The 24,978-nt window shown below is 36.5% G+C and overlaps 1 protein-coding gene across 4 annotated transcripts in view; it reads right to left on the bottom strand.

The window, feature by feature from the left end:
* Window positions 1-1,512: 1,512 nt before the first annotated feature.
* Window positions 1,513-24,978, bottom strand: part of slc20a2 (solute carrier family 20 member 2) — a 39,929-nt gene continuing 16,463 nt past the window's right edge. For 2 of the 4 annotated variants that reach the window (XM_084389102.1, XM_084389104.1), the window contains exons 2-11: window positions 21,056-21,614; window positions 20,485-20,625; window positions 19,607-19,692; window positions 17,212-17,308; window positions 16,859-16,978; window positions 14,583-14,792; window positions 13,876-14,485; window positions 12,436-12,621; window positions 6,455-6,539; window positions 1,513-1,759 (exon numbers count right to left, since the gene is read on the bottom strand). In XM_084389102.1, coding sequence (XP_084245228.1) covers window positions 1,595-1,759; window positions 6,455-6,539; window positions 12,436-12,621; window positions 13,876-14,485; window positions 14,583-14,792; window positions 16,859-16,978; window positions 17,212-17,308; window positions 19,607-19,692; window positions 20,485-20,625; window positions 21,056-21,344 — 1,989 coding nt within the window. In that variant the 5' untranslated portion in view covers window positions 21,345-21,614 and the 3' untranslated portion in view covers window positions 1,513-1,594. Of the gene's footprint in view, window positions 1,760-5,101; window positions 5,187-6,454; window positions 6,540-12,435; window positions 12,622-13,875; window positions 14,486-14,582; window positions 14,793-16,858; window positions 16,979-17,211; window positions 17,309-19,606; window positions 19,693-20,484; window positions 20,626-21,055; window positions 21,615-23,608; window positions 23,904-24,978 lie in introns of those variants that run through there. The other 2 variants (XM_084389103.1, XM_084389105.1) reach the window with 2 other exon arrangements.

The raw sequence follows: 24,978 nt of genomic DNA, 5'->3' as shown, positions 1-24,978 counted from the left end.
TACGTTTGTGTGTTTGTGCTGGTTTTATGGGTTCACCCAAGTGCCCATTAGGGGATTTTGGCTGTTTCGGCACATACAGGTTTTTATATTGGCATCATCCATTGGGCTCGAAGAACATTTTATACTAGGGCTAGACTGAACTACTAGCATCCTTTATATACTTTCCGCAATACAGAGACAAACTGATCTCTTTTGTTTGGACATCATTTAGATTGTTGTAATTACAACCACTGTCAAATAGTTTGGCAATTAAACTTGACCATCAGAATCTTTGGCTATTTTCCAAAAAGGGAATAAAATCAAATGAGTTCAAATCACCTATTGATACGTATGGGTAAAAAAAGAAAGAAAAAAAAAGCTGAATTATTGAAAGTTTACATTGAATACCTCAGATATGCTCCTTGATCCCCTCATTAAGTTTTAACATCTTTAAAATGATGGTGAATTGACATGGGAATTTTCTAGGTTAGTCGATTGGAGAAAAAGTGGTAAATCGTTTATTTTAAGTTATTCTTGATATACCCTGACAGGATTATGAATGTAGTGTCTTGTCATAGGAAAGTAAATGTTTAATATTTGATCATTTTCATATGCTTGGAAGAGCATACGTTTCATGCAACTACCAAAACTGGTCTAAAGTCTCCTTATATGTAACAATATAAGACCTCGAAATAAGACATAACTAAAAAAATCTAAAATCCAAAGCTGAATATATACACAGTAGAAATTATAGTAGTATACATAGTTCAAAACATGATTTTGTCTTCACACCTTTGTTTTAAAAAAAAAAGGTCTGAATGGTAACATATCGAAAAATAAATACAACAATAAAAGAACAGGGAATTCTTGCACATTATCCACTAGAAAAATTATTAATCTTATAATATGTCATGTATTATGAGATAGCACAGTTTTGTCACTTGTCTTTTATGTGGCATAGAGGGTTGACTGAGGTATGATTTTAGCAATGCAGCTAACGTAGGTATTGAACAGCAGGATGCTTCTCAGTGTCGTTTACGCAGAAGTTTGATGTTTCAGCGAATGGCAATACAGGTGCGGTTATAACACACCACACATGGCATATTTCAAAACATTACATTTAGAGGCCCAGGAATAGTTAACTATATTTTGTGCCAATATACTGTGAATTGTGCCATAAAAGTCCCGTTCTTCATGTACATATATTTTATGTGAGATTGGCAATTGCAATGGTTACGAATGCACTGAGTATGTGCACATCTGTCCAGTTCTGTCTACTCCTTTGAACATGTAGGACCACAGATGTACGAGAACTATTTTTTGGAACTTTGAAAATGTACCATTTCATATCACTGAGTCAAAGACCTTGCGGTTTATGGTAACATTTCAACAAAACAATAGAAAAATGAAACGGAAATAAATACTCTTGACAAGATTAAGGATATTTAAGTCAAAGGATTCTGGACGCTTTTCCAGGCAGCATTTGAAGACTCTCCCTACCCTCTGGTTGTCCCCTTATATCATGATATTGAATTTTTTTTCTGTCTCTGTCTCGGTTTTATTTTTTCATCATTACCCTCCTATACCTCCTCTTCTCTCTTCTCCATTTCCCGTCTCAGACGTAAGGCAGTATGCCGTAGACGAACAGGGCCATGACAGCAGCGCTGAAGAGGCCTGCTACAGGGACAGTGACAAACCAGGCCAGGAAGATGTTCCGGAAGAGACGCCAGTCCACAGCCTTCTTAGAGCGGATCCAGCCCACCGCCACCACTGAGCCCACCTGCACCCACAGCAGAGGCAAAATCAGCAGTAGCACGATACACAAACATGAAATGAAAGCAATAAAACATGGATTTCATCTTTCGGATGGGGAACTAGGGATACAATATCTATGGAATGTATTTTGTTATTCCTGAAGGCTTTTTAAAGACCCCATGAAATCACAATAGTAGTTTTATGTCCTGTTGAATCAGGATGATAGATTGATGCACATTAAAGTGTTCACCCCATTATTATTATTATACTTTTTTTAGTGGTCAAAAGCGCTGAGGGCAACATAGCTTAGAAATTGAGACATCTTGTTGTTAACAGGCTGAAATATATCAAAATATGATTTATAATCAAGATGTAATATATAACAATATTTACTATACAGAAATGATGTTTAAAAGGCATAGTTCGCCCCAAAACAGAAAATTCTGTCATCATTTACTCACTCTCGGGTCATTCCAAATAGGTAAGACTTTCGTTCATCTTTGAAACACAAATGCATATATTTTTTTATATTCTCTCAGCATGTTTGTCACTTCAGCCACGAACGATAAAAATACATCATAAAAGTAATCCATATGAATCAAGCAATTTAATCCAAGTCTTCTGAAGGTACATGATTGCTTTATATGATGAACAGATTTAAATTAGGTTACATTTTGCTTTATTCATATATAAATTTGGTTTGTTCAATTATATATATATATAAAAAAAAAAAGACATTTTAGTTGCATAACATCGGTTAATGGAAACGGCGTCATTTAGCAATAGCTTTTTAATCGACATTTAGCAACTATCGCATAAGTTCTGCACAAATCTGTAATGGAAACCAGGATTGTCTTTAGCAAACTGAATGTTCAGAAAGCCATCTAAAATTATTACTACAGTATATGGACCACATTTTATATCGCCAACACGAATATATAGGAAATATTTGATATATCGCACAACAATGTTGGCAAAAGCTCTGACTAGCCAATACATGGCTTCAAAGCTAACAGACATGAGCTAAAAGCCAGAAAACTTCCATTTTGATTTCATAGGGTCATGTGCTTAATATGTCTCCTGAATGCACTGCCATAACAAAATACATGGATTTGATTATTAATTGTGCAAAGTACTGGGGGCAGTGGTTAGTCAGAGGACACAAAGTACCACAAGGTTTGAAATTAAGCTTTCTTTTCCTTTATAAAATCTGGGTCAATCCTCCGTAAATTACAATTAAGCCATTTAACAAAGCCATTATCCTGCTCTGCATTAGTCATGTTCTCTTTTTGCTTGAAAGGTAAAGTCCTGTCATGTCCTGCCTACCACAGGGCAGCGGGAGGAGTAACATTTCCATACATGCTGTGTGACTCAGTGGTGCTGGTGACAGGTGTTGTGCTAGATACAAGAGCGATCTGGCTGTTCTTATACGGTCAGTGTAACCGAAGCCTCCGTCACAGGGGGGACTAAATCTGGAGCAAAAGTCAACCCAAAGTCAACAACAGAGAATAAAAGACTTCAGGCCTTTAATTCTCTCATGACTTTCTTCAACATTTAAACCCCTTGAACTTTGCAAACTTCATGTAAGATGTAGTGGGCCATGCAACTAATCCACAAATTCAAGCCAAGCATCATGACCTTTTTGTGAATTTGGTGGTATCATTTGTTTAGCAAACAAGCAACTCAATTTTTTGAGGCTTTAATCAATATACACCTGATGAAGATGAGACTCCTCCACAGCTGCCATGTGTTTGTTCCGGTTTCAAAATGATGCTTTACTGCACAAAACTCAACCTGAATGGCCTGCCAATTCATGTTTTGGATGCTATGACACAAACATGACACATGCTCCCAACAGTAATGCTGATAATTCGAATACCCAAACTAGGGCTGTCAATCGATTAAAAAAAAAGAAAAAAAAAAGTAGTAATAATATGTTGGAACATATGCGGATTATTTAATTAAATCAATATTTACTCAGAAAAGGCCTCAAATGGAGAATTCAAAGAACTAACATTATTAAAGATGTTTAAATCTTGATTTGTTCCCATATTTTCAACAACAAAAAAAACTAAATTGAGCTGCTAGTCAATAACAGTGTTACTGTTAACTTAAAACTACATTTTCAATATTGAAAAAGTTTGAATGAAATCAAATATAAATATTAGATGAAAAGCTTAAACTTAAACATTTCTAAAGTAAAAAAAACACGAAAAAAACTAAAATGAATAAAAATGACAAAAGCACATAAATGACAAACAATCTCCAATTAAAATGAAAATTAAAAAAAATTTAAAATAAACTAATAAATCCAAATAATATAATAAATACTACAATAGTTGATAAATAATAGTAAAATAACACTGGTCAGTAGGGGCCAGATACTTTGAGACCAAATGTTGTTTATATAATTCCGATAAATTCTGCATTTGAATTGTTGCATATAGTCGCAAACTGTTGGATATAGGGTTGGGTATCGGGCTGAATTTAAGCGATTCTGATCCTACTTATCGATTCCGATTCCCAGTTTCAATTCAAGTTAGGTAAAAACATTAATTCAAACATTTTGTTGCAGCGGATTTCCATGAACAAAAATCATCAGCCTAAAGAAAAATATCATTTTTCTGTGGTTTTAACAAAAATAAAAGCCATGAAAGTTTTGTGAAAATGCCGGCAACTTTTCAAAAACCCTGGCGGGGAAAGAGTTAACATTTTAAATTGAAAGCCCTAATCCAAACTGTTAACATGTTAAATTGACAGCCCTAATCCAAATTAGCCTCAATCCAGTTTTTAAAGCACTAGAAAGATTTTACAAGATGTTTATAAATCTGAATAGAGAGGTCATGGAGTAGAATGAAGCCAAACATGCTTAAAGCCCTTGAATTACAAAGCATCCCAGCACACGCAAGAGAATACATAGAGGTCAGCTCATGTCCACTCCAGGGATTTGTAGAAACAATAAGTAAATAGGATTATTTTTGTTTAGATTTTTGACTATAGGCGAGGTTGCTGGACTGTCAGCTGAATGTGAACAGTTCAGGCTGTTGACCTATGGTAATGAGGAAAAATTAACTACTTTTAAATGGCATCACTGCAAGTGACAAGGTGTGGTTAACACGTTTAGTATCTCAACTGAAATGTATGCACTACACAGTAACTTTAAAAAACATACAGACTTCGATTACTACCTTTTCTTTAAAACAACTTAGTAGATGAAAAAAGAAAGAATCAAAAAAGTGAATCAAAGCTGCAATCATGGAGTGACATGTTTTGCAGAGGTGAGCACTGATTGGCTGTTCGGTGATTATGCTAGTGAAGCTATGGGGTGAAGTTTAGCACTACCAAAGCTTCACTACTATACCAATACCTTGCAGTGGGTGGAGCTTATAGGAACGCCCACATTTGAGGCAACAAGCACTGTTAGAGCGCTCATTACTTCAATGCAAAATCCACTGTGACAAATGACAAGACAAAGACAAACAACAGATAAAATGTAAGAGACAGGCATAGCATGGAGCAAGACACCAGTGGCCCCGAGCATACGTGGACAAATACACAGCGACATGCCATGAGACAGATGACGAGGGGACAAAGAGATGATGTGAAGCACAATCCTTAACACAATAAATAAACATAAATCTGTGAAGAGAAGACAGAGTTATTTCATTCTGTATGCACCAAGGCCACGTGCGAGAGAAGAGGGAGTACTCGTCTTCATTTCTAAAGGGTTTGAGAGAGCCGCCTTAGCCTTGATGAGAGGGTTCATTGTCCCAGGATTGACATCAGTGTGCAGTAAAGTTGATTTATAACCATCAGAAACAGTGACCGAGCCAATGACATCAGTAACTGGATGACTCACCTCAGAGAACCTAGGGTGCCTGCCAGAGTAATCGTGATTAAAAATAAATGCAACAAATGTCTGGAAAAAGAGGTGCTTGACCTTCAGAAAATGTTGCTCATCCACTTCAAGTAGTAAAATTTTATTTTTATATTTTCAGCTTTCATTTTAATTTTAGTTTAAGTTTTAGTCATGTTATTATATGCTTTTTTTCTTTTTTCTTTTCTTTAAAATATTTCGTTTTAATTCATTTTTTTATTTTGGTTGTAGTTTTAGTCAATTTAGTATTTCAACTTAAACTTTTATTTCAGTTAGTTCCCGAGACAACATTTCTAACATTAAGTTTTAAAGATTTCAGTTAACAAAAGCTATTTTTAATAGTTTTAGTTAAATAACAACACTGATTATTGATCAACTTATATTTCCCATAAATAAAAGGGTACAATGGAGGAATGTAAATCAACAATAAAAGTCTCATTTACATTTTCAGAATTGTTTATGCTTGTGGTAATTAAAGCTAAATAAGAATTTTCTACAATGAATTATAATTGTAAAATTGTATCATTGTATGATTTTAAATGTTAATATATACAGGATTAATTTTGAAACTCCTACAACTCATGTTCATTTTATGTTATCTAATAGTTCTTTTTCTAAGTACAAGTGATTTGTGCGTTTATTGTAGCAGGAACAGCACCCTATTTGTGGATAGGGTGTCAAGTGTTGCTGTTCATCATTTTTTGTGATTCACAACAGCATCATATGCTGAAAGCTGATTTTGGCAGCTCTTGTTCCCTGTACAAACAGACAGTTCCCTCCTCTCTCTGGTGGCGTGCACACAATAACCTGAGGGGGCCAGCTGGGGTCTGACCCGATCTTTACCTTGCAATGTGTCGTACTGATTGGAAGTCCGATATTGGACGCCAAAACAACAGTGAGCGCAGAGGCCAGTTCAATAGTGAATCCACTGCGGGGGGGGGAGGGCAACAGAACACAACTTTATACAGTTACACCTGCATTTAAACCAGTTATGACAATGCATGCCACTGAGAAAGGCTGGTACACACGTACAGCACGAAGGTCTAGTGGAGCAGAAACATTTTAACAGGCATGCAAGAAGTCCACGAGGAGATGAAGGTGGTGTAGTAAGAAGAAAACAGGGTTGACAGGTTTTCTGTGAGTATTTGCCTATGAAATGTGTGCATGCATGCAGGTGGAAACAGCGGCAGCCTTGTGGTGATTACGGTTGTGCTGAAATTGTGCTGATAAACTCTCCTGTGGCCTCTTAAAACACACACATACAGCAGGAACACGTGGGTAAGATATGCACTGTGCACAAACAAGCAGACAAACCATCCACAAAATCATGCAAACCCATCTAAACAGCAACTTTTGAAATAATGCATATCGCAGGAAGTTCACTATCCCAGGGTAAAGTGCCCCTATTATGCTCTTTCGAATATTACCTGTCATGCAGTGTGTACTATAGCTGTTTGTGAATGTAAAAGATCTGCAAAGTTTCAAAGAGCAAATAAATGGAGTCATTGTTTCCCAAAAGAAAGAACCGATTCTGAACTGCGTGAAACGAGTCATCGGTAATTACAGTCTTAAATCCTGCACAAATCTATTTAGGTTTGTAACAAATTTGCATAATGCCAGCCTATGGTCTTCACTGTCTACCCACGAACCACGATCTACTTTGATCTGCCCTCAAACACAACTGTAATAGATTTAACAGGGAAATATTATGTAATTTTACTGTAAAATACTGTTAGTGTACAGATTTTGGATTTAAGGGTTTTACCGCAAGTTTAAAGGGATAGTTCACTTTGAAATTAATTTTTGATATGTTTTAGCTTACCTCAAGGGCATCCAAGATGTAGGTGTCTTTGTTTCCGCAGTAGTTTCAATTTTGATATTTTTAGGTCAAACCGTTCTTGTCTGTCAGTCATATAATGCAGGTCTATGGTCACTGTCTCAAAACACAAGCACAGAGTCCAAATTAAAACAATTCCCCACGTCCAAATGAAACAATTCCCCATCATAAGTACACATTGATGGCCTAAGACACGAAACGAGCGGTTTGTGTGAGAAAACGAACAGTATTTATATCGTTGTTATCTCTTGAAAACAGCACACGTCCAAATGATCTGACGGCGCGGGCGGGTATAGATATATACATAGATGTCGCCTTGGCTACGGTTTCGTTCCAATGAACTGCAGTAGCGAAGGCGACATCTAGTGTATACATCTATACCCATCTATACGACATCTATGTATATATCTATACCCGCCCGCGCCGTCAGATCATTTGGACGTGTGCTGTTTTCAAGAGATAACAACGATATAAATACTGTTCGTTTTCTCACACAAACCGCTCGTTTCGTGTCTTAGGCCATCAATGTGTACTTATGATGGGGAATTGTTTCATTTGGACGTGGGGAATTGTTTTAATTTGGACTCTGTGCTTGTGTTTTGAGACAGTGACCATAGACCTGCATTATATGACTGACAGACAAGAACGGTTTGACCTAAAAATATCAAAATTGAAACTACTGCGGAAACAAAGACACCTACATCTTGGATGCCCTTGAGGTAAGCTAAAACATATCAAAAATTAATTTCAAAGTGAACTATCCCTTTAAGTCCGGTAAAACCTAAAAGGTTGCTGCCATATTTTTTTAAGGCATTATTTTTTAACATATTTTAAATTTCAGGATATTTTTTCATTGTGCAGTTGTAGCTGAGACCTGAAAGAGCTTGGTTTGTGTTATCAATAGGTAGAGAAGATGCTGTTTGCAAAAGCAAATCCACTTTGCATGCACTTCCAAAGCACAAGAACTCAGACTCAAATCGATATGGTAATACCAACACTATTATTACTGTCCTTATCGCTGTGTATACAAATGGTGAAATTCAGATAGGGTAATGGGCATTTAGTTTCTGATACGTGCTGTAAGCGGTAGAACTAGGCCATCTGACCAATCAGAGCAGAGTGGGTTCACGAAAAGTAGAGGCTTAGAGAATCCTTTATTGAACCGTTTCAGACACTGAGAAAAGAGGTGGAGCTGCAATGTATATTATGAGAAAATTAAAGTGTTTTTTGACCTTGGATGCATGTAAAAGACTTCCAAAACAAAATTACGAACCTTTTAAATAGCATAATACGGACACTTATTAAGATTAAAAAAAAAAAAAAACCTTCTTCCTGTCAACAAACATTAAAGCCAAGGAGCAACCTGACAGATGCTGAGGTCATGCTGATTGTTATTTTTGTGAGCTATGCGAGGGAACATGGCCACCTGATCCACAGTCACTTAGTATAGACTGGACTGTCATGCAGGATTATAGAGTGACCCTTCAGGGTGAAACAACTACAGTCTGCGAGCATATCAATATAATTGACAATTAATACGATTTTAATTCTAAAAAAAGACACAATCCTAAGTTTCATGAATTTTCTTTTTTGTTAAAGTTGTTACTATAATGTTTTTAATTAAAATGACCAATGCTATAATAATGCTACATAACATAATTCCACATTATTCAAGTTGTTTTTCAATGTAAATAAATAGGATCTTTTTTCATTAAAATTCCTGCCACTTAAAATATTAAAGAGAAAAAGGCAGAACATTTAATAACAGATAATTTGATATAGAAAAATAAATAAATTGTGCCATAAAATGATCCAGGTTTAATTGCATCTAAGGCAGTGTTATTTTAGTATCACTGGGATACTATTATAGTTTCTATTTTTTATTTAATTTTTTATTTAATTTTTAATTAACGTTGGTACATCAAGTTAAGCTAAATGAAAATGAGAAATATTTACTTTCCAACTAGCTGAAATAAAATAGCTTTCAGTTTATAAAGTTTATTTTATTTCAAGTAACAAGTTTTTTTTTTTTTTTGTTAACTACAATAACCCTGACCTAAGGAAAAAAAAAAGTAAGTGATGATGGATATACAGTATTGACAGTAAAAAAAAAGTAATGTTCACCGTTCACGGTAGCGAGATTCTCGTGGAGAACCAATAATGCACAGATAAAATAATTTCTAAATTTAATACTTTAAACATATAATACACTATTTTGGATCTTAGATGTTATTAGTAAGTAGTAGTCAACCGAAAAATATTATTAAATTAAAATAATTTGCCTAGTTTCAAAGCCTCATTTAAAATGATCATCTTTGGATTCGGTTTTCGGCATAATGTCCGGTTTTGAGCAAGTTACATCTCAGTATATCAGTGTATAGTAATCACAATTCCTTAACAAGCATGCTTATAAAAATGATCTGAAGCTCATTTTCTCAGAACACTGCTGAGATTTTTTATAGGGTTTTATATTATGAACTTGAGCTCATTTGTTTTTGACAGTTTGTCTTGTTACTAAGAGAACGCAAGGTCGTTGAGGCCGTGTGGCACAAGTGTCTTGCTAAATTTAGCAAACCCAGGCAGTTCTGAGTGAAGGGTGTAAAACAGTGACCGCTCTCTTTAAACTGCCTTTATTCTAAAGTGTGTTTAAAATTTAAATTACGGTCATTCTGCGGTGATATTTAACCGGATTTGTGGTGGCAACACAAAGAGGGATTGAGGGTAAGTACCCAAACGAGAGAGGAGAAAAGCCGATATACAGAACTAATCTAGCAAGATTTCAATATCAGATAAACTGTTGTGACCCTGCTGCCAAAGCACATGCTCCGTTTCTGTAGTCTACCATTACACCCTTCAGCACTGCTTTAGGACCAAGAGGAAGGTTTCAGTTCTGTCAGATTTTTACACCAAACCTGGTCCTCCCCTTCTGCTATTTTCCACTTGCTACAGGAAAAGATGGACAGCTTTTGTATTGTCAGAAATGGTGTGTTTTTGGCATGGGTTTACCATAGGAGGACACTTACATTAAGCCTGCTGTATACTGTAAAATGTTTCTGTCCTTTCTAATTGCTGCTTGTTAGAATACTTAATATAAACCCAGTGAGATCCTGTGAAATAAGGGATAAGTGAGGGATAGTGAAGGGATAGTGAAAATTACCCCATGATTTATTCACCCTCAAGCCATCCTTGGTGTATATGACTTTCTTCTTTTAGACAAACCAAATCTGAGTTATATTAAAAATATCCTGGCTCTTCCCAGCTTAATAATGACAGTGAATGGAGGATGAGATTTTGAAGCCCAAAAAAGCACATCCATCCATCATTAAAGTAATCCACACAGCTCCTGGGGTTTAAAAAAGGCCTTACGAAGAGAAGCGATGCGTTTGTGTAAGAAAAAGATCCATATTTAAAACTTTTTCGACGAACGCAGAAGCGCGGAGGATAGAGCAAAACAAAACACCAGTCATGAATTAGAAGTCTACAACGAGAATTGTTAAAGAGAAATGTCGAAGGATTTCGATATAAGAGAAGAGGAGCTTAAGTTTGTTCCCCAACCCTATAAGTTTGAACCGCGAGAGGCGTCGAAACTTACGGTACCCCTACATCGCGTCAGGCGTTACTCTATTGGCGTAAGTCGACTTGTGCAGGCCGTCTGTCGGTAGCTAGTTATTTTAGTTTTTAAAGTTTTAAATATGGATATTTTTCTTACACAAACGCATCGCTTCACTTCGGTTCAGAAGGCCTTTATTATCCCCCGGAGCCGTATGGATTACTTTAATGATGTTTGGATGTGCTATTTTGGGCTTAAAAATCTCATCCTCCATTCACTGTCATCAGGGCCGGCGGAAGCGCTGGGAAAACAGGGCAATTGCCCAGGGTGCCAGACACTAGAGGACGTCGCACCATGACGCGCACGAGCGTCTCAAACTTGTGAAGAACTATCTGCGGCTACATTTACATGCAACCAAATAATCCATTAGTAATAGTAATCGGATTGGTGGCTCAATTGGACTGAAAAGCCTTCATGTAAACTCCTTAATTGATCCGATTGAGCTTGATGTGAATAAAATTTCGATCGGATTGAAAGGGGTGGTTTATTCCTTTTCTAATCCGATCGAGAGAACATGTAAACACTCGATCGGATTGAAAACCGAAACTGAAAGGACTGTGTAAGTGCAATAATGTAGAAATAGTGCAATGACATATGACGCGCTGAACGAGCTGTTCTTCCTTTTGAATAAAGTGTCATATAAATGAGTGTCCTGTCATTCTAAAATTCTCCTTTCACTCAGTGTCTGTGAAGGGGCGCAGGACAACGTCCCACCAGTCCTTGTTTCGGATTCTCATCCACATGTCAATGTAAGCATGTCAAAAAAATCTATTACGATTTGCTGGTGACATATAAACACGCACGTCAACCCGATCACTTTTAGTGTTCATGTAAACACTACATTTGGACTCATCAATCGGAATAAATTCAGTCCGATTGAAACAAAAGGTGTGCATTTAAACATGTCACAAGATTGTTTGAATTGGAGTTCGCAGCAGCCAAAGCAAGACAGGTCTTCATTTAAATGGTGAGTCAAGTGTATTAATTCATTACACCTGTCTTAAGTCAACAGTAGGGGTCAATGTGAGATAAATTGGCATTTTTTCCTCTTAAAAATTTGAGCGTAGGGGGCGGCATATTCCTATTTTGCCCAGAGCTCTGGATTGTCTTCCCTGACAGTCATTATAAAGCTTGGAAGAGCCAGGATATTTTTTTAATATAACTCCAATTGTATTCGTCTGAAAGAAGAAACTCATATACACCTAGGATAGCTTGAGGGTGAGTAAATCCTGGGGTAATTTTCATTTTTGGGTGAACTATCCCTTTAGGAAGACTTCTTACACAGCTGGATTAACCATCACATCTGCATGCAACAGAAGCCCACACACCAATCATCATGCTCAAACGTCATGCTCTCTGCCAAAAAGCTGATCTCACCTGGAGGGGGTGATGGGAGTGAGGTCTTTGCCCATTGTTTGAATGACACGTCGACCCCAAACCCACAATCCAGCACAGATTCCCAAGCCGCCATAGAACAGCAGCCAGATCGGTGTGGCCGCTTCCTGCATCACCCCACCCTGGTCGTATATCAGCCACAGGGCCACCAAAGGACCAATTGCATTACTGCAGAAAAGACAAAACACATGTATGGAGATCATCCATGTGGTCTATAAATCAACATATTGCTTTAACTCTGCTTACTCATGATTACTTTTTTACCTTGCAGTTCCTACAAGTACAGTTCAAGTTTGGGTTGATAAGATTTTTGTAACATTATTATTGTCATTGCTGTCACTTGATTGATTTAATGTGTCTATAATTTCAATGTCTTCTACAGCATCATAATATTTTGTGCTAGCAGAGGTGGTCATTTTTTTAATAAATTAATTTGAAAAAATATGAATAAACAACTATTATTAGTACTACATTTTCAGTTTTTATATGTATGTATATATAACGTACACACAGTACAGGTCAAGTTTAGAAACATTACTATTTTTTATGTTTTTGAAAGAAGTCTCTTATGCTCATCAAGTCAACATTTATTTGATCAAAAATACAGAAAAAAAATGGGAAATAATGGTTTTCTATTTTAATACACTGTAAAATATAGTTTATTTCTGTGATGCAAAGCTGAATTTTCATCAGCCATTATTCCAGTCTTCAGTATCACATGATCCTTCAGAAATATGCTGATTTATTATCAAATTTGGAAACAGTTGTGCTGCTTAATGCTTTTTTTATAACCTGTGATACTTTTTTCAGGATTCTGAGTATCAAATCAGCATATTAGAATGATTTCTGAATGACCATGTGACACTGAAGACTGGAGTAATAGCTGATGAAACCTCAGCTTTGCATCACAGAAATATATTCTATTTTAAAAGTATATTAAAATAGAAAACCATTATTTTAAATTGTAATAATATTTCACAATATTACAGTTTTTCTTGTATTTTTGATCAAAATAAATGCAGGCTTGATAAGCATAAGAGACTTATTTCAAAAACATTATGTAATGTTTCCAAACTTTTGACCGGTACTCTCTATATATATATATAAGATGTTAACAGTTTAAGTTATTAAGCAGCTGAAGTTAGCCTAAACACATTGCCACGTCTCAAGTCTTAACAGTCTGGGTATGTGCCAAATCATCTGTAGAGCCGTGAACCAGATCTGTGGCACTCAACCGAGGGCTTGTTCTCAGGACACACTAATGCTGTGGAATGTGAAAAAACTATGCAAATACAGGTCTTATTCTGAACTCGCTAATCACAAAGCATACTAAAAAGCAAAAATACTACAAAGAAAATACATACTGAAACATAAGAAAAAGAATCTTGGTTTTGAAACCAAAAACTACATCAAGTGGCATACCTGACATCATTCCCCCCGTGCGCAAACGATCCGAAACAGGCGGTGAGGATTTGCAGGAAGTGGAAGAGCAGGTAGACTTGAGCATTGTCCTTCTCTTCCTTTTCCTCATCAATGCAGTCCTCCAGCACACCTTCAACAGGGGCAAGGGGCTCCCTTTTATCGGCTGCCAACTTCACATCCACATCACCTTCCTCTGCTTCAATCTCGGCCTCCGCGACCGCGTTACAGTAGCTGGAGTAGCTGTCATATCGCAATCGCTTCTTGGAATAGAAGACGCTGTCGCCCACTAGCTTCTCGCTGTCCTCTGGAGGAGGGGCGCTGGACTCCGACCGTATCAGGGGTTGCATAGGCATGCCGCAGATGGCCGCTGTGTAGCACGTGTAGCTGTTGTTGCGGCGAAGGTGACGGTAGTTGTTGTCAGTACGCGAGCCGCTGCGCTCGTCCTCCAGGCGGCCCAGGTGGATCTTGTGTAGGAGGTCCTTGTAAAGACCAGAGTCCTTGTGAACAGTGTGATAGACCTGGCCGTCGCTGCGCATGTGTCCGTCAAAGCTGAATCCCCCATTGGAAACGGGTGACTTGAGGCAGCCGTTGGTCATGGAGTTGGTACGACCTGACATGAAAAAAACGAAATAAACATATCAGGTCAGTGCAGGACATTTTTCAGATGGAACCCATTAAAAACAAGATAACCACATCCTTTCACGTACCATACACTCTGCCGTTGGGCAGAACAGTGCCTCCATTAGCCAGACTGTTCAGCTCCCCTGTGGACTCCTCTGTCAAGGGCAGCACAGCATCGTTGCTGTTTTTCGCACCTGGGAGCTCTTTAAACACGGGGGCTTCCTCTTCCTCCTCCGGAATTTTATCCAAACTCTCATCAGAGATGCGGGAAAGAGCATGCTCTTTCTTCAGGCGACCTGTTTAGGGGGGAAAAGTATCATTTAAAAGAAAGGTATCAAAATTAGGTCGGGATGCACAATAAATTGGTTAACACCCAATATTAGAGTTTGTTTAATGATCGTATCCATATTGGACATTTCCCTTATTGTTAAATTTACATTACCTTCGTAATCATCTAACACTCACTGAAAGTTACATTTTTTATTTTATCATCTGAAACATGCTGTAACTAATATTTCAAAGCAACTTATATAATGCACATCAAGCATGCAAAACATTTAGATTTGTGATGATTGAGAAAGGTATGCAAGCCCAAGTTTATTTGTATAGCGCACATCCCAAAAGCTGGTAGTTGCAGTTCTACTTTAAATACATTTGTCTAGGCTAGTCATTTATAATAAATGTTGATTAGAATGAATTTGTTTAATACCTAATATTTTTCATTCCTTTTCTGTTCTGAATACCGTTAAATGTAAATTTGTTGTGGAGTAAGGGGAACTAAAATGCATGTATATAGTGTCTATAATGTTTGTAAAAAAAAAAAAAAAAAAATTTTTTACCACCAGTATTTTACATTTCTGAATGTTATAATAAAATGTGAATACTGAACATTATAATGTACCATTTAAAAGATTTATTTTAGTTTACTGTTTTATTTTAAATCTGCACTACCATTCAAAGGTTTGGGGTCGGCAAGATTAATATTATTACAAAAATATGACTACAACTTAAAATAACTGTTTACTATTTTTTAAATAATATTTAAAATGTATATTCCTGAGATATCAAAGGTGATCATGATCCTTCAGAAATCGTTGCTGATTTGGTGCTCAAGAATCATTTGTTATAATTAAAATCAGGAAGTGTATTCTTTAAAAAGTGACAGTAAAGACACTTATGATGTTACAAAAGATTTATATTTCAAATAAATGCTGGTATTTTAAACTTTTCTATTCATAAATTTAATGCATCCTTGTTGAATAAAAGTATTAAGTTCTTTAAAAAAAAAAAAAAATCTTACTGACCCCAAACCTTTTAATGGTAGTCTATTTAGACAAAATCGTATAGAATATTCACTTATTGGCATCGGCCAGAATTTTAATATCAGTGCATCCCTAATCAACAGAATGTTCTTTGCCGAACAGACAGGGAGGGGGGAGGTAGGCAAGCTCTGTGAAACTGGTGAAAAGCAGCATTTACAAGATTACAGTGAGAAAAACCAGCAAGCAAACATAAATCACTGATGGATAATCCATGCGTGAAAAACTGTGATATCAGTATGATTACAAACTGGCCCTTTTAAATCGAGCAGTGATAATGAATAAGCACTTTATATTAGTGCCCCTCATATTTAATGCTAATTTGCTCTTTACTCATATAGAATTGATCCTTCTCGAAAGCTTAATAAATCAGATATTTGCATGTGATTTCCCATGGGAAACCACACTATGAAATGGACCCTTGATCTGAAAACAAATTCAATAACGCATGCATCAATTCAACAAAGCGCTGATCCTTGAGTGAAAGCAGTGCTTTAACATTACATTTCATTAGTGACTCATTTCATTAAGGCACTTCTCTCAATCAAAACATGTGGGCAGCCAATCTTGCATTGAGAAAGGTACAGCGACTGCACAAGGTCCGTGTGACTCATCTGAAAAAATGGTGTTGTTTTCAAATAAACAGCTTCAGTTTATTTGCTTTTCATCAGTCGAACGCAACATGGGCCCACAAGCCAGAGCCAGCAAAAGAGAGTCTTTACATTACAGAGCGCCCCAGCAGAGCAGCAGATGTTAGGCAATTCCTTCCCCTCCTGATCTGGTGAAGATACCTCATGCTGAGTCACATCTTTGACTTTTTCCAAAGCTAGATTAGAAATAACATCTAACTTAATGGCCAGATGTCAAGTGCACAAACATGTGGAACACACAATTTCTGCAAATGTAGTTAGTAATTGTCCTCAGATAATTGATTCCTAATCGGAAAAAGAAATAGAACATTTAGGACAAACGGACCAGAGATCTAACACAAACACTTAAAGCCACTAGTCTGCGGGAGGGAAAAGGAAAAGGACAGTACGTACTTGCTATTTTTCTTCTCATCCAGGGGCAAACAAAAAACCAGACCACACCGGCACATACCACAGCGCCAGCCAAGGTAATGAGGGCAATAGCCCAGACGGGGAGCATCTCCAAGCCCAGTACTGCACAAAAAAAGGAGGAGCGTGACACGGTCACACACATCATTAAACTTTGCTGTGAGATTTATAAACAATCAAGTGAATATATTCTGAAAGAAAATGCATTTTACGTGGAAAGCTCTCTCTCAAGACAACGTGGCCTATTTAATGATACTTATTCAGTGACAACAAGCAAACTCAAGGCAGATCAAGGACGTTTCTCGGGTGAATGTGACATCATTTCAATACTGACTTACAGGGAGCGCCGGTGTACATGATGGAGAAGGTGTTGATTCCGATGGTCGAGGCGTAGAAGAGGGGCAAAGCGCGGAGACCATTGGGAACAGGATCATCCTGTAATGGACAGATCGCAGAAAGAGCTTCAACTCTGTATAAAACTACACAGATGTTATGAATAAAGACAAAACATTTCCAAAGTTACATTTAACGCTCATTTCTTGTTTATACATTAAAGTCACTGTCATTCTTAAATAAAAAGTAGTTGCAATATTTTGTAGCTTAAAAGAACCACTCCATTGTTGGTCACAATTTAAGAGGAGCACATTTAAATCAGCGTTATAGTATTATTTATTTAGCATTACAGTTTTAATTAATATTTTGAATGAGCTTTTATTTTTATATTTTTAGTTTTGTTGTGATTGTCATTATTATTTTTTGTTCTACTTAGCTTCAATTTATTTATTTCTAGATTTAGTTTTAGTAATTTTAGTACTTCAGCTTAAACCTATTTTAGTTAGTTGCCATGTGAACATTTCTAACATTTATTTTTTTTATGTAATATTTATATTTTATTTTAGCTTTATTCCAATTAGTTTTAGTCAACAATAACAATACTGATTTAAATACTCTCTTAAAGGGATAGTTAACCCAGAAAATTTATATTTTATTATTATTTATTTAACAGGCAAAATGTCCAAGCTGCTCTTTTCCATACAATGAAGGTTGGGTTAAGCATCAAAAAAAAAAAAAAAAAAAAAAAAGTAACCAGTCTATTTCTGAGCTTTGCAGAGAAGAGCATTTTGAGTTATAGCTGCACGATTCTGGATACGATTCTCCAACTAAACAAAATAATGTAATTAAACCAGACATAAAAAAAAAAAAACATTTTGTAATGTTAGAATCAAAAAGTACTGTACGGGACCGTCTCCTATGCCCACAAGAGGGCGCAAGCGAGAGCAATATGCAAATATAAACCAAATCAAGCCTCACATCTTTTATTTAAATGTACTGAATCAGTACAGTTTTTGAACAAATCTCTTGAATGAATAATAAAAAGGCAAATACATTTTTTTAACAGTCATTTGTTTCCACCTAGTGGTGTAACATTGTAAATTATACAATCCTTATTTGAAGCGTCAAGCTACTTTCTAGAGGTAATTTTAATCGCTACAGAAGAGTTTATATAAAAAAATATTAGCAAAATTCAAATTATATTCGAATTCTAAAGGCAATACTTAATGTTAGAGAAAAAACATTTTGTATGAATGATTCAATGACTGAATCAGATTCAAAGTTTTCACTTGTTTACGGAATGAATCAGCGTTTTTGAACAAAAATATTAACTTTCAGCTATATTTATGGTTTTCCACCATTTCGCACCGCGCTGTAAACAAACCGCGTCAGTTACGTCATCATCATGTCTCGAGCGCCTCTTGACACCAAAAAAATCGAAAGCAGCTTTTGCATTCGAATGTGCAGTTTTCTTTAAATTCGACGAATATTCGAAATTCGACTTTTTATTTGACAGCCCTAATAGACAAAGATTAATCATGTGGCTCAATTTTCAGTGTATATAAAATTAAACTTAAAAACTAAGAAACTTATATACACACTTATATACAAAATATACATCTCTATAGTTCCTCACACAAAGCAATCACATGGCTTCAGAAAACGTTGAATATTAGCACGCAAGTAGCATGGACAATTTTTATGGTTAGTTTTTTGTTATGAATTTTGTTGTCGTTTTCGGAGCTTGGGATTACTGTATATTACATTTTACTTGCATTATACAGAAAATAGCTGCTTAGTCATTCTGCTAAGCATCTCCTGCTATTTTTCACAGAAAAAGTCATTCAGATTTGGAACAACAGGCTGGTGAGTAAAAGATGAATTTTCATTTTTAGGTGAACTGTTCCTTTAAACCACTGTGCTTATGTGGCCACTGGTAAGAATGCATTTCCCAGCTCCTAACTCTTTAAGGCTTAAATATTTAAGTGTTTACAGAAGCAGAGCCTACACCAGGCACACATTTAAAAGATGAACTGCTGTCGACTGGAAAGCAGTTCCTGTGCCATCACAGATGAGCTATTGTCGAAGCAATCTAAACAGCCACAGGCACAGTTACTTGGAAATAGCTGAATGCATTTTAAACAGTAAATATAAATGAGAACATGTGATGTTTGTAAAGACTAGTGACGGACCGGTATATAACACTGAAGGACTGGGAGAAGGCCTCTACTGCACTTTAATGTTTGTATGGCATGTGTGAATCAAAAGCCAAAAACACTTAAAGCCTGTCTTAGTACTTTGATCCTTTTTTCCCCTTGATTTTGACATAAAAATTTGTCAAAACGAGATCACTTGAGTAGGGTGATGTAAGACAGGTGTAATAGTCGACCCATAACTCACCTTGCTAAGAATGCAATATCTGATGATGAAGAAGAGCAGGCCAGACATCAGGCCAGACAGCAGAGGGGAGATGAACCATGAGGCAACTGCATCAAATAAACAGCAATTACTAAGTCAATAGCTTTCCAATATAATGACGCATTACGCAGCTAGAGGCACAAAGGCCAACAGCTGACATTACATTAATTACAGATCTCGGTTACAAGAATGTTGACCGCAAAAATGTGATGATTTACTCCAGAGAAACAATACATAAAAACATACTGTTCAAACATTTGAGGTCGGTAAGGTTTTTTCATGTTTATTATGAAAGAAGTCTCTTACGCTCATAAAGGCTGCATTTATTTGATCAATATTGTGAAATGTTATTACAATTTAAAATAGCTGTATTCTATTTGAATATATTGTAAAATGTAATTTAATCCTGTGATGGTACTACTTTAGTCTTCAGTGTCACATGATCCTTCAGAAATCATTATATTATGCCGCTCAAGAAACATTTCTAATTATTATTAATGTTGAAAACAGTTTTGCTACATAATAGTTTTTGTGGAAACCATGATAAATTTTTTCACGATTCGTTGATAAATAGAAAGTTCAAAAGAACAGCATTTGAAATATAAATCTGTAACATTACAAACCTCTTAACTATCAATTTGATATCAATTAATGCATCCTTGCTAAAATAAAGAACCCTTTACTAAAAAATCTTACTAACCCTGCATGTTTAAACAGTGTAGCATTAAGAGGAATTAGACAGCAGAAACAAATAGTAAAAGGCTGACCTTAAGCACCTAAGTTGCATCAAAGCAATGAACAAAAATGTTTGCTGGCGATCAAATAACTACCATAGTATGATAAATAATGGATTTTTTTACCAATTTTGACTAACTGCATCCACTGTACTCCTTTAGTGCCAATAGCAACCATGGAGAAGCCAATAGTTGATCCCACAATGCAATGAGTTCCAGAAATGGGCAACTTCAGAAAAGAGGCAATGAGCTGCCAAGCCGCAGACCCTGAAAGAGACGGGAATATGAGTGGGAGGTGGAGCAGAAAAAAGTCTTTCAGCCATATGTTCTCTTCCCTTCTGTCTTCAATACAGTCTATGGACGGGATACTATTAAACTTGTTACAATATAGCTATTCACTACCAACTGACATTAAAGAACTTCCAAAGACATGTTTGATTTCATTACATAACTTCTTTTAAACCAGCAATGTTCTAACTTTGAGTTTTACATGTCTAGATTAAAATTTGTCCCATAAAGCTCATTTAACTCTGGCATCAGCTAAGTCACTCTATAGCAACTCACTATAAAACATGTAATCATAACTCCCAGAACCTGGCAGCCTACAAAGAATAAACAAATGCCTCGCTAAGCTTCTCCATCATTAATCTTCAAAATGACACGCTGAGGTTTCAACTTTAAACGAGCCATTACTTACCAACCATGGCGCTGACCTCTCCAGCCATCAGTACCGGCACAGTTTCATTGTATAAAGTAACATCTATAATTCCCTTCCGAATGGTTTCCCCGACTTTGGCACCAAGGAGCATGGAGCCCAGGGTCTCAAATATGGAAGCCAGGATACAGGCCTGACGTAGCGTCACCACTCCTGACCCGACCGCTGTGCCAAACGAGTTTGCCACGTCATTGGCCCCCACTGAAAATGCCAGGATGAAGGCTATAATGAAGCCAAGCACGACCATCCACAGGTACGAATCTGTTTCCATCTTGGATTTTGTTCACGCAAAGCTTACAAATGAATGCCAAACGACCAACTACAAAGAACAGGAGTAAGGTGCTGTACTACGAAGGAAATTCTCCTTTGCTCGTTTCTTTTTTCTCCCAACTTTCCCCAGGTTAAAAGAGTTCTTGGGGGAGAGGTACACTGCTAACTAAGCCGTTTAACCTCAGTCTGTAGAGTGCTGAGCAGTGTAGGCAGGAGAGAGCATTCCATTGTTTGGCCCTCTAAAGTGTCCTGTCCACAAAGATGCCTTCAGCTGTCAAAACAAGAGAGACAAGGACATCATTACACAGTATTCACACTTTCCTTATGGACTGCATAATGTGGCCAAAAAGACCATGGGAAATGGAAAAGTTGGACAGACAGGTGTTGGGGACGTCAAGGAATGTGAAAAATGTATTGATAATAGTAATAAACATGAAATAAAAATGATATAGATGAAAAAACTAACTAAAAGATGAATGAATGAATTAAAAACAAGCCAAAATAGGTAACAGTAGGGGAGGGCCTAAATCTTATATCACATTCACAATATAGTCATTTTTGCTTTAAATACGGTTTTTATAATATCAAACTTTGATACCATAGACATTTCATAATTCTTGTCACCAATGTCAATATCACAAAAAACGAATACTAGCATAAATAAAAAAAACTTACTGAAGACATGTAAACAGTCAGTGATAAAATAAGAACAAATAAACTAATTACAAGCAACAGGATAAAAAATATATATAAAAAAATACAATAGAACAGACACAACTAAAATAGACCTACCTGAAAAACTTCAAGAGCTAAATTAGAAATGCTACATAAATTGTATAAAGTAATCAAATTTATAAAATTAAAAAAAAAACACTGTGGTCTTTACGGTGTAAATTAAACATACATTGGTTCTTATTAAATTTACAAAAAATTATTAAGTCAAGAGCAGACAGTACAAATATATTAGGCTGCTGTCACTTTAAGAGATGCCCGGATCCAATAAAATGTTACACATCTTAACTGTGTACGCTCACTTAAGGCATAAATTACTGTATTTACTAGTATACTCGCAAAGACAGGTATTTTGTCATACAAGTTTAACCATTCAAGGCCAATAAAGTGGAAAAATAACAGACAGCGCTGAGAAACAGGCTCTCAGAGAGTGCGAGCATATAGCGAAATGAGTTCCGTTTAGCTGCCTATTGCGCCTCAACGGTTTAAAAGCACTTGTTTTTAAAACCACAATGCTTAAAAACCTCATGCAAACTTATGCTTTTCTGACAGGACAGCAACGTCACATGAGCATAATCGCGATAGAGACGATAGTTCAAAATCTCTACCGGTTGACAAAATTCTACTGGTTAATAGTGTCTACCTGTATAATCGCCCACCCCTAAGTAACAGGGAGAACCCTAAAATTAGGGTTATCAGGAAGGGTTAGCTATAGGAACTACATGTTGGTTTGTAGCAATTTTCCATAAATAAGAAAAAATATTTATTTAATAATTTTCACAAAAAGTTTGATAGTTTTACATATAGCCTACAGTACAAACTAGAGTCAAAAACTCAATATCAAACTTCAACAAACGGTCAAAAAGGAGGTTCTTTCCTTAAGACAATGGTTACTACAAACCTCAAGAATTCAACCTTTAGGACATATGTAAATACATTCTTTCTAGTAATAAACATTTTAAAAGGCAAAATTCATAATTAAAAATAAATAAATAAACACACCAGAATGTGTAACAGGGTTAAATTGCCATTCAAAAAGTGCTAGCTAGTTAGGAAATTGTTAGTTTGTAGCTATTTTCCATAGATTTAAGAAAAATATTTGTTTGGTAATTTTTCCCCCTCACAATAACTTGAGTAACAGGGCTGAAGGTTGAGCGTAAATACAGAACAATTTGTGTAATAATTGAGAAAATTAAACAAGAATTTACTTGTCTTCCTTCCATGCTGTTAAAAAAAAATGTAAAGGAATGTTACATTGTTGTTACAATGAATTGAATATTTCAACAGATTATGACAATATTATGATGTTACTGTATGATTTTAATCGTTGGAAAGAGTCCGAAAAGTCGAGAACTTTGAAGAGAGACAGACCAAAATAACCATACAGACATCTGGTATGTTAAAATTAAATTAACATGAAAATGTGCTATATGCAATGAAAGTACAATGATTTATTTAACAAAAAGCATGGAATTAAAATAAGATATCAAATAGCATTACATAAAACAGTAAGAAAACCACTTGAGCACTTACATTAACTGGCCACCTTACACTACGACACCAAGGGCGAAGCGTTCAGGTGTGACCAAGACACAGTGTACGTCCATAACAGAATATAACAGCGCAGTAAGCACTGCAAAACATTCACTCGTGCTTCACACCTCCTCTCTGCTTCTTGGCTTCGTTTCAGGTTTGAGTCTCCCACCGAGGCGAAGCAAGTCGTGCTCCAGCTGCACTGTGCAACACTGCGGAGACGCAGCCCCTAATACCCGCTTACAGCCTGGCTCCTTGCTTCCTGCTTTCCCCGCTCTAAGAATCTTAGTGGGTCAAATTCATTGGAAAACGGCAGGGCTGTAAAAGGGCCACTATGTGCTTAGTGAAATCTGATCAGTCCTGTTTATCGGAACGACTGATCCCACACCACAGGGGGACAGTACAGTATTTAGACAGAGCATCAGTCAACAGCTGATGACAGAATGGACTTTAAAGCATTACAAAGACACAGTATACGATCATGTAGTGACGTCAAAACAAACACCTGTAAAATTACAGAGTGTTCTCACCACAGGCCAGATCTGCAATGCAGAGGCTGAAAAAAAAAAAAAAAAAAAAAATTCACTGCTAAGAACTGATACCGAAGTCAACTTGAGGGGGGACAACGGCACATTCTTCCACTTCACTAAGCCTTTTGTTTAAAGGGAATTAAATGTAAACAGTGTGAAAGCCAGACTAATACATGCTCAAGGTATTTAGCCTACTGATTGTGTGCAAGAGTCCCGTGAATGGCAACACCTCACGTATCAAACATCACATGGTTGTTGTTGACTTTGTCACAAAAGATGCTCTGTATAGTATAGCTGCAAGATTCTGGATAAATTGAGAATCACAAGATTATTTCGTTTATTTTTTTCAAATAGAGATCACGACTCTGAACAGACAACTAACAAAATAACATTGACTTGAGGCTGGATGGGACGATTACCGGTTTCACTATAGGCTAAACCACGATAAAATGTACTGACGGTTAAAATTGTATTATCATTAAAACCGTGTTTGATTATCGCGATTTTAATAACTCACTGTAAATCCTGTCCAGCCAGCAACAGTCTGACGCAGGCGCAGCGCGCGATGATGTTGTTTTTTTTATTCGAGAAGGAATGGCGGAAGGCAGTGACCGTGCTCGGGATATTCTTCAGCCTTTTAAGAGGAACAAATCTGAGGTGTGGTCATATTTTGGATTTTACAAAAGTCCTGAGTGAAACTTAATCGAGGATGGTCATTACAATAGGGGGGAAACATTCAAATCTGCCGAGTCGAAGTCTTGTGAGACCATCACCCACTGTTTATAGCGAACTATAGCAAGTTAACTTTGACCTCAATACCAAAACTACGTCTGGGAAATA

The sequence above is a fragment of the Rutilus rutilus genome, assembly GCF_951802725.1.
Source record: "Rutilus rutilus genome assembly, chromosome: 19".
In the NCBI taxonomy this organism is placed as follows: Eukaryota; Metazoa; Chordata; class Actinopteri; order Cypriniformes; family Leuciscidae; genus Rutilus; species Rutilus rutilus.
The sequence above is the reverse complement of the archived record's forward strand: the minus strand, read 5'-3'. Positions and strand labels throughout refer to the sequence as shown.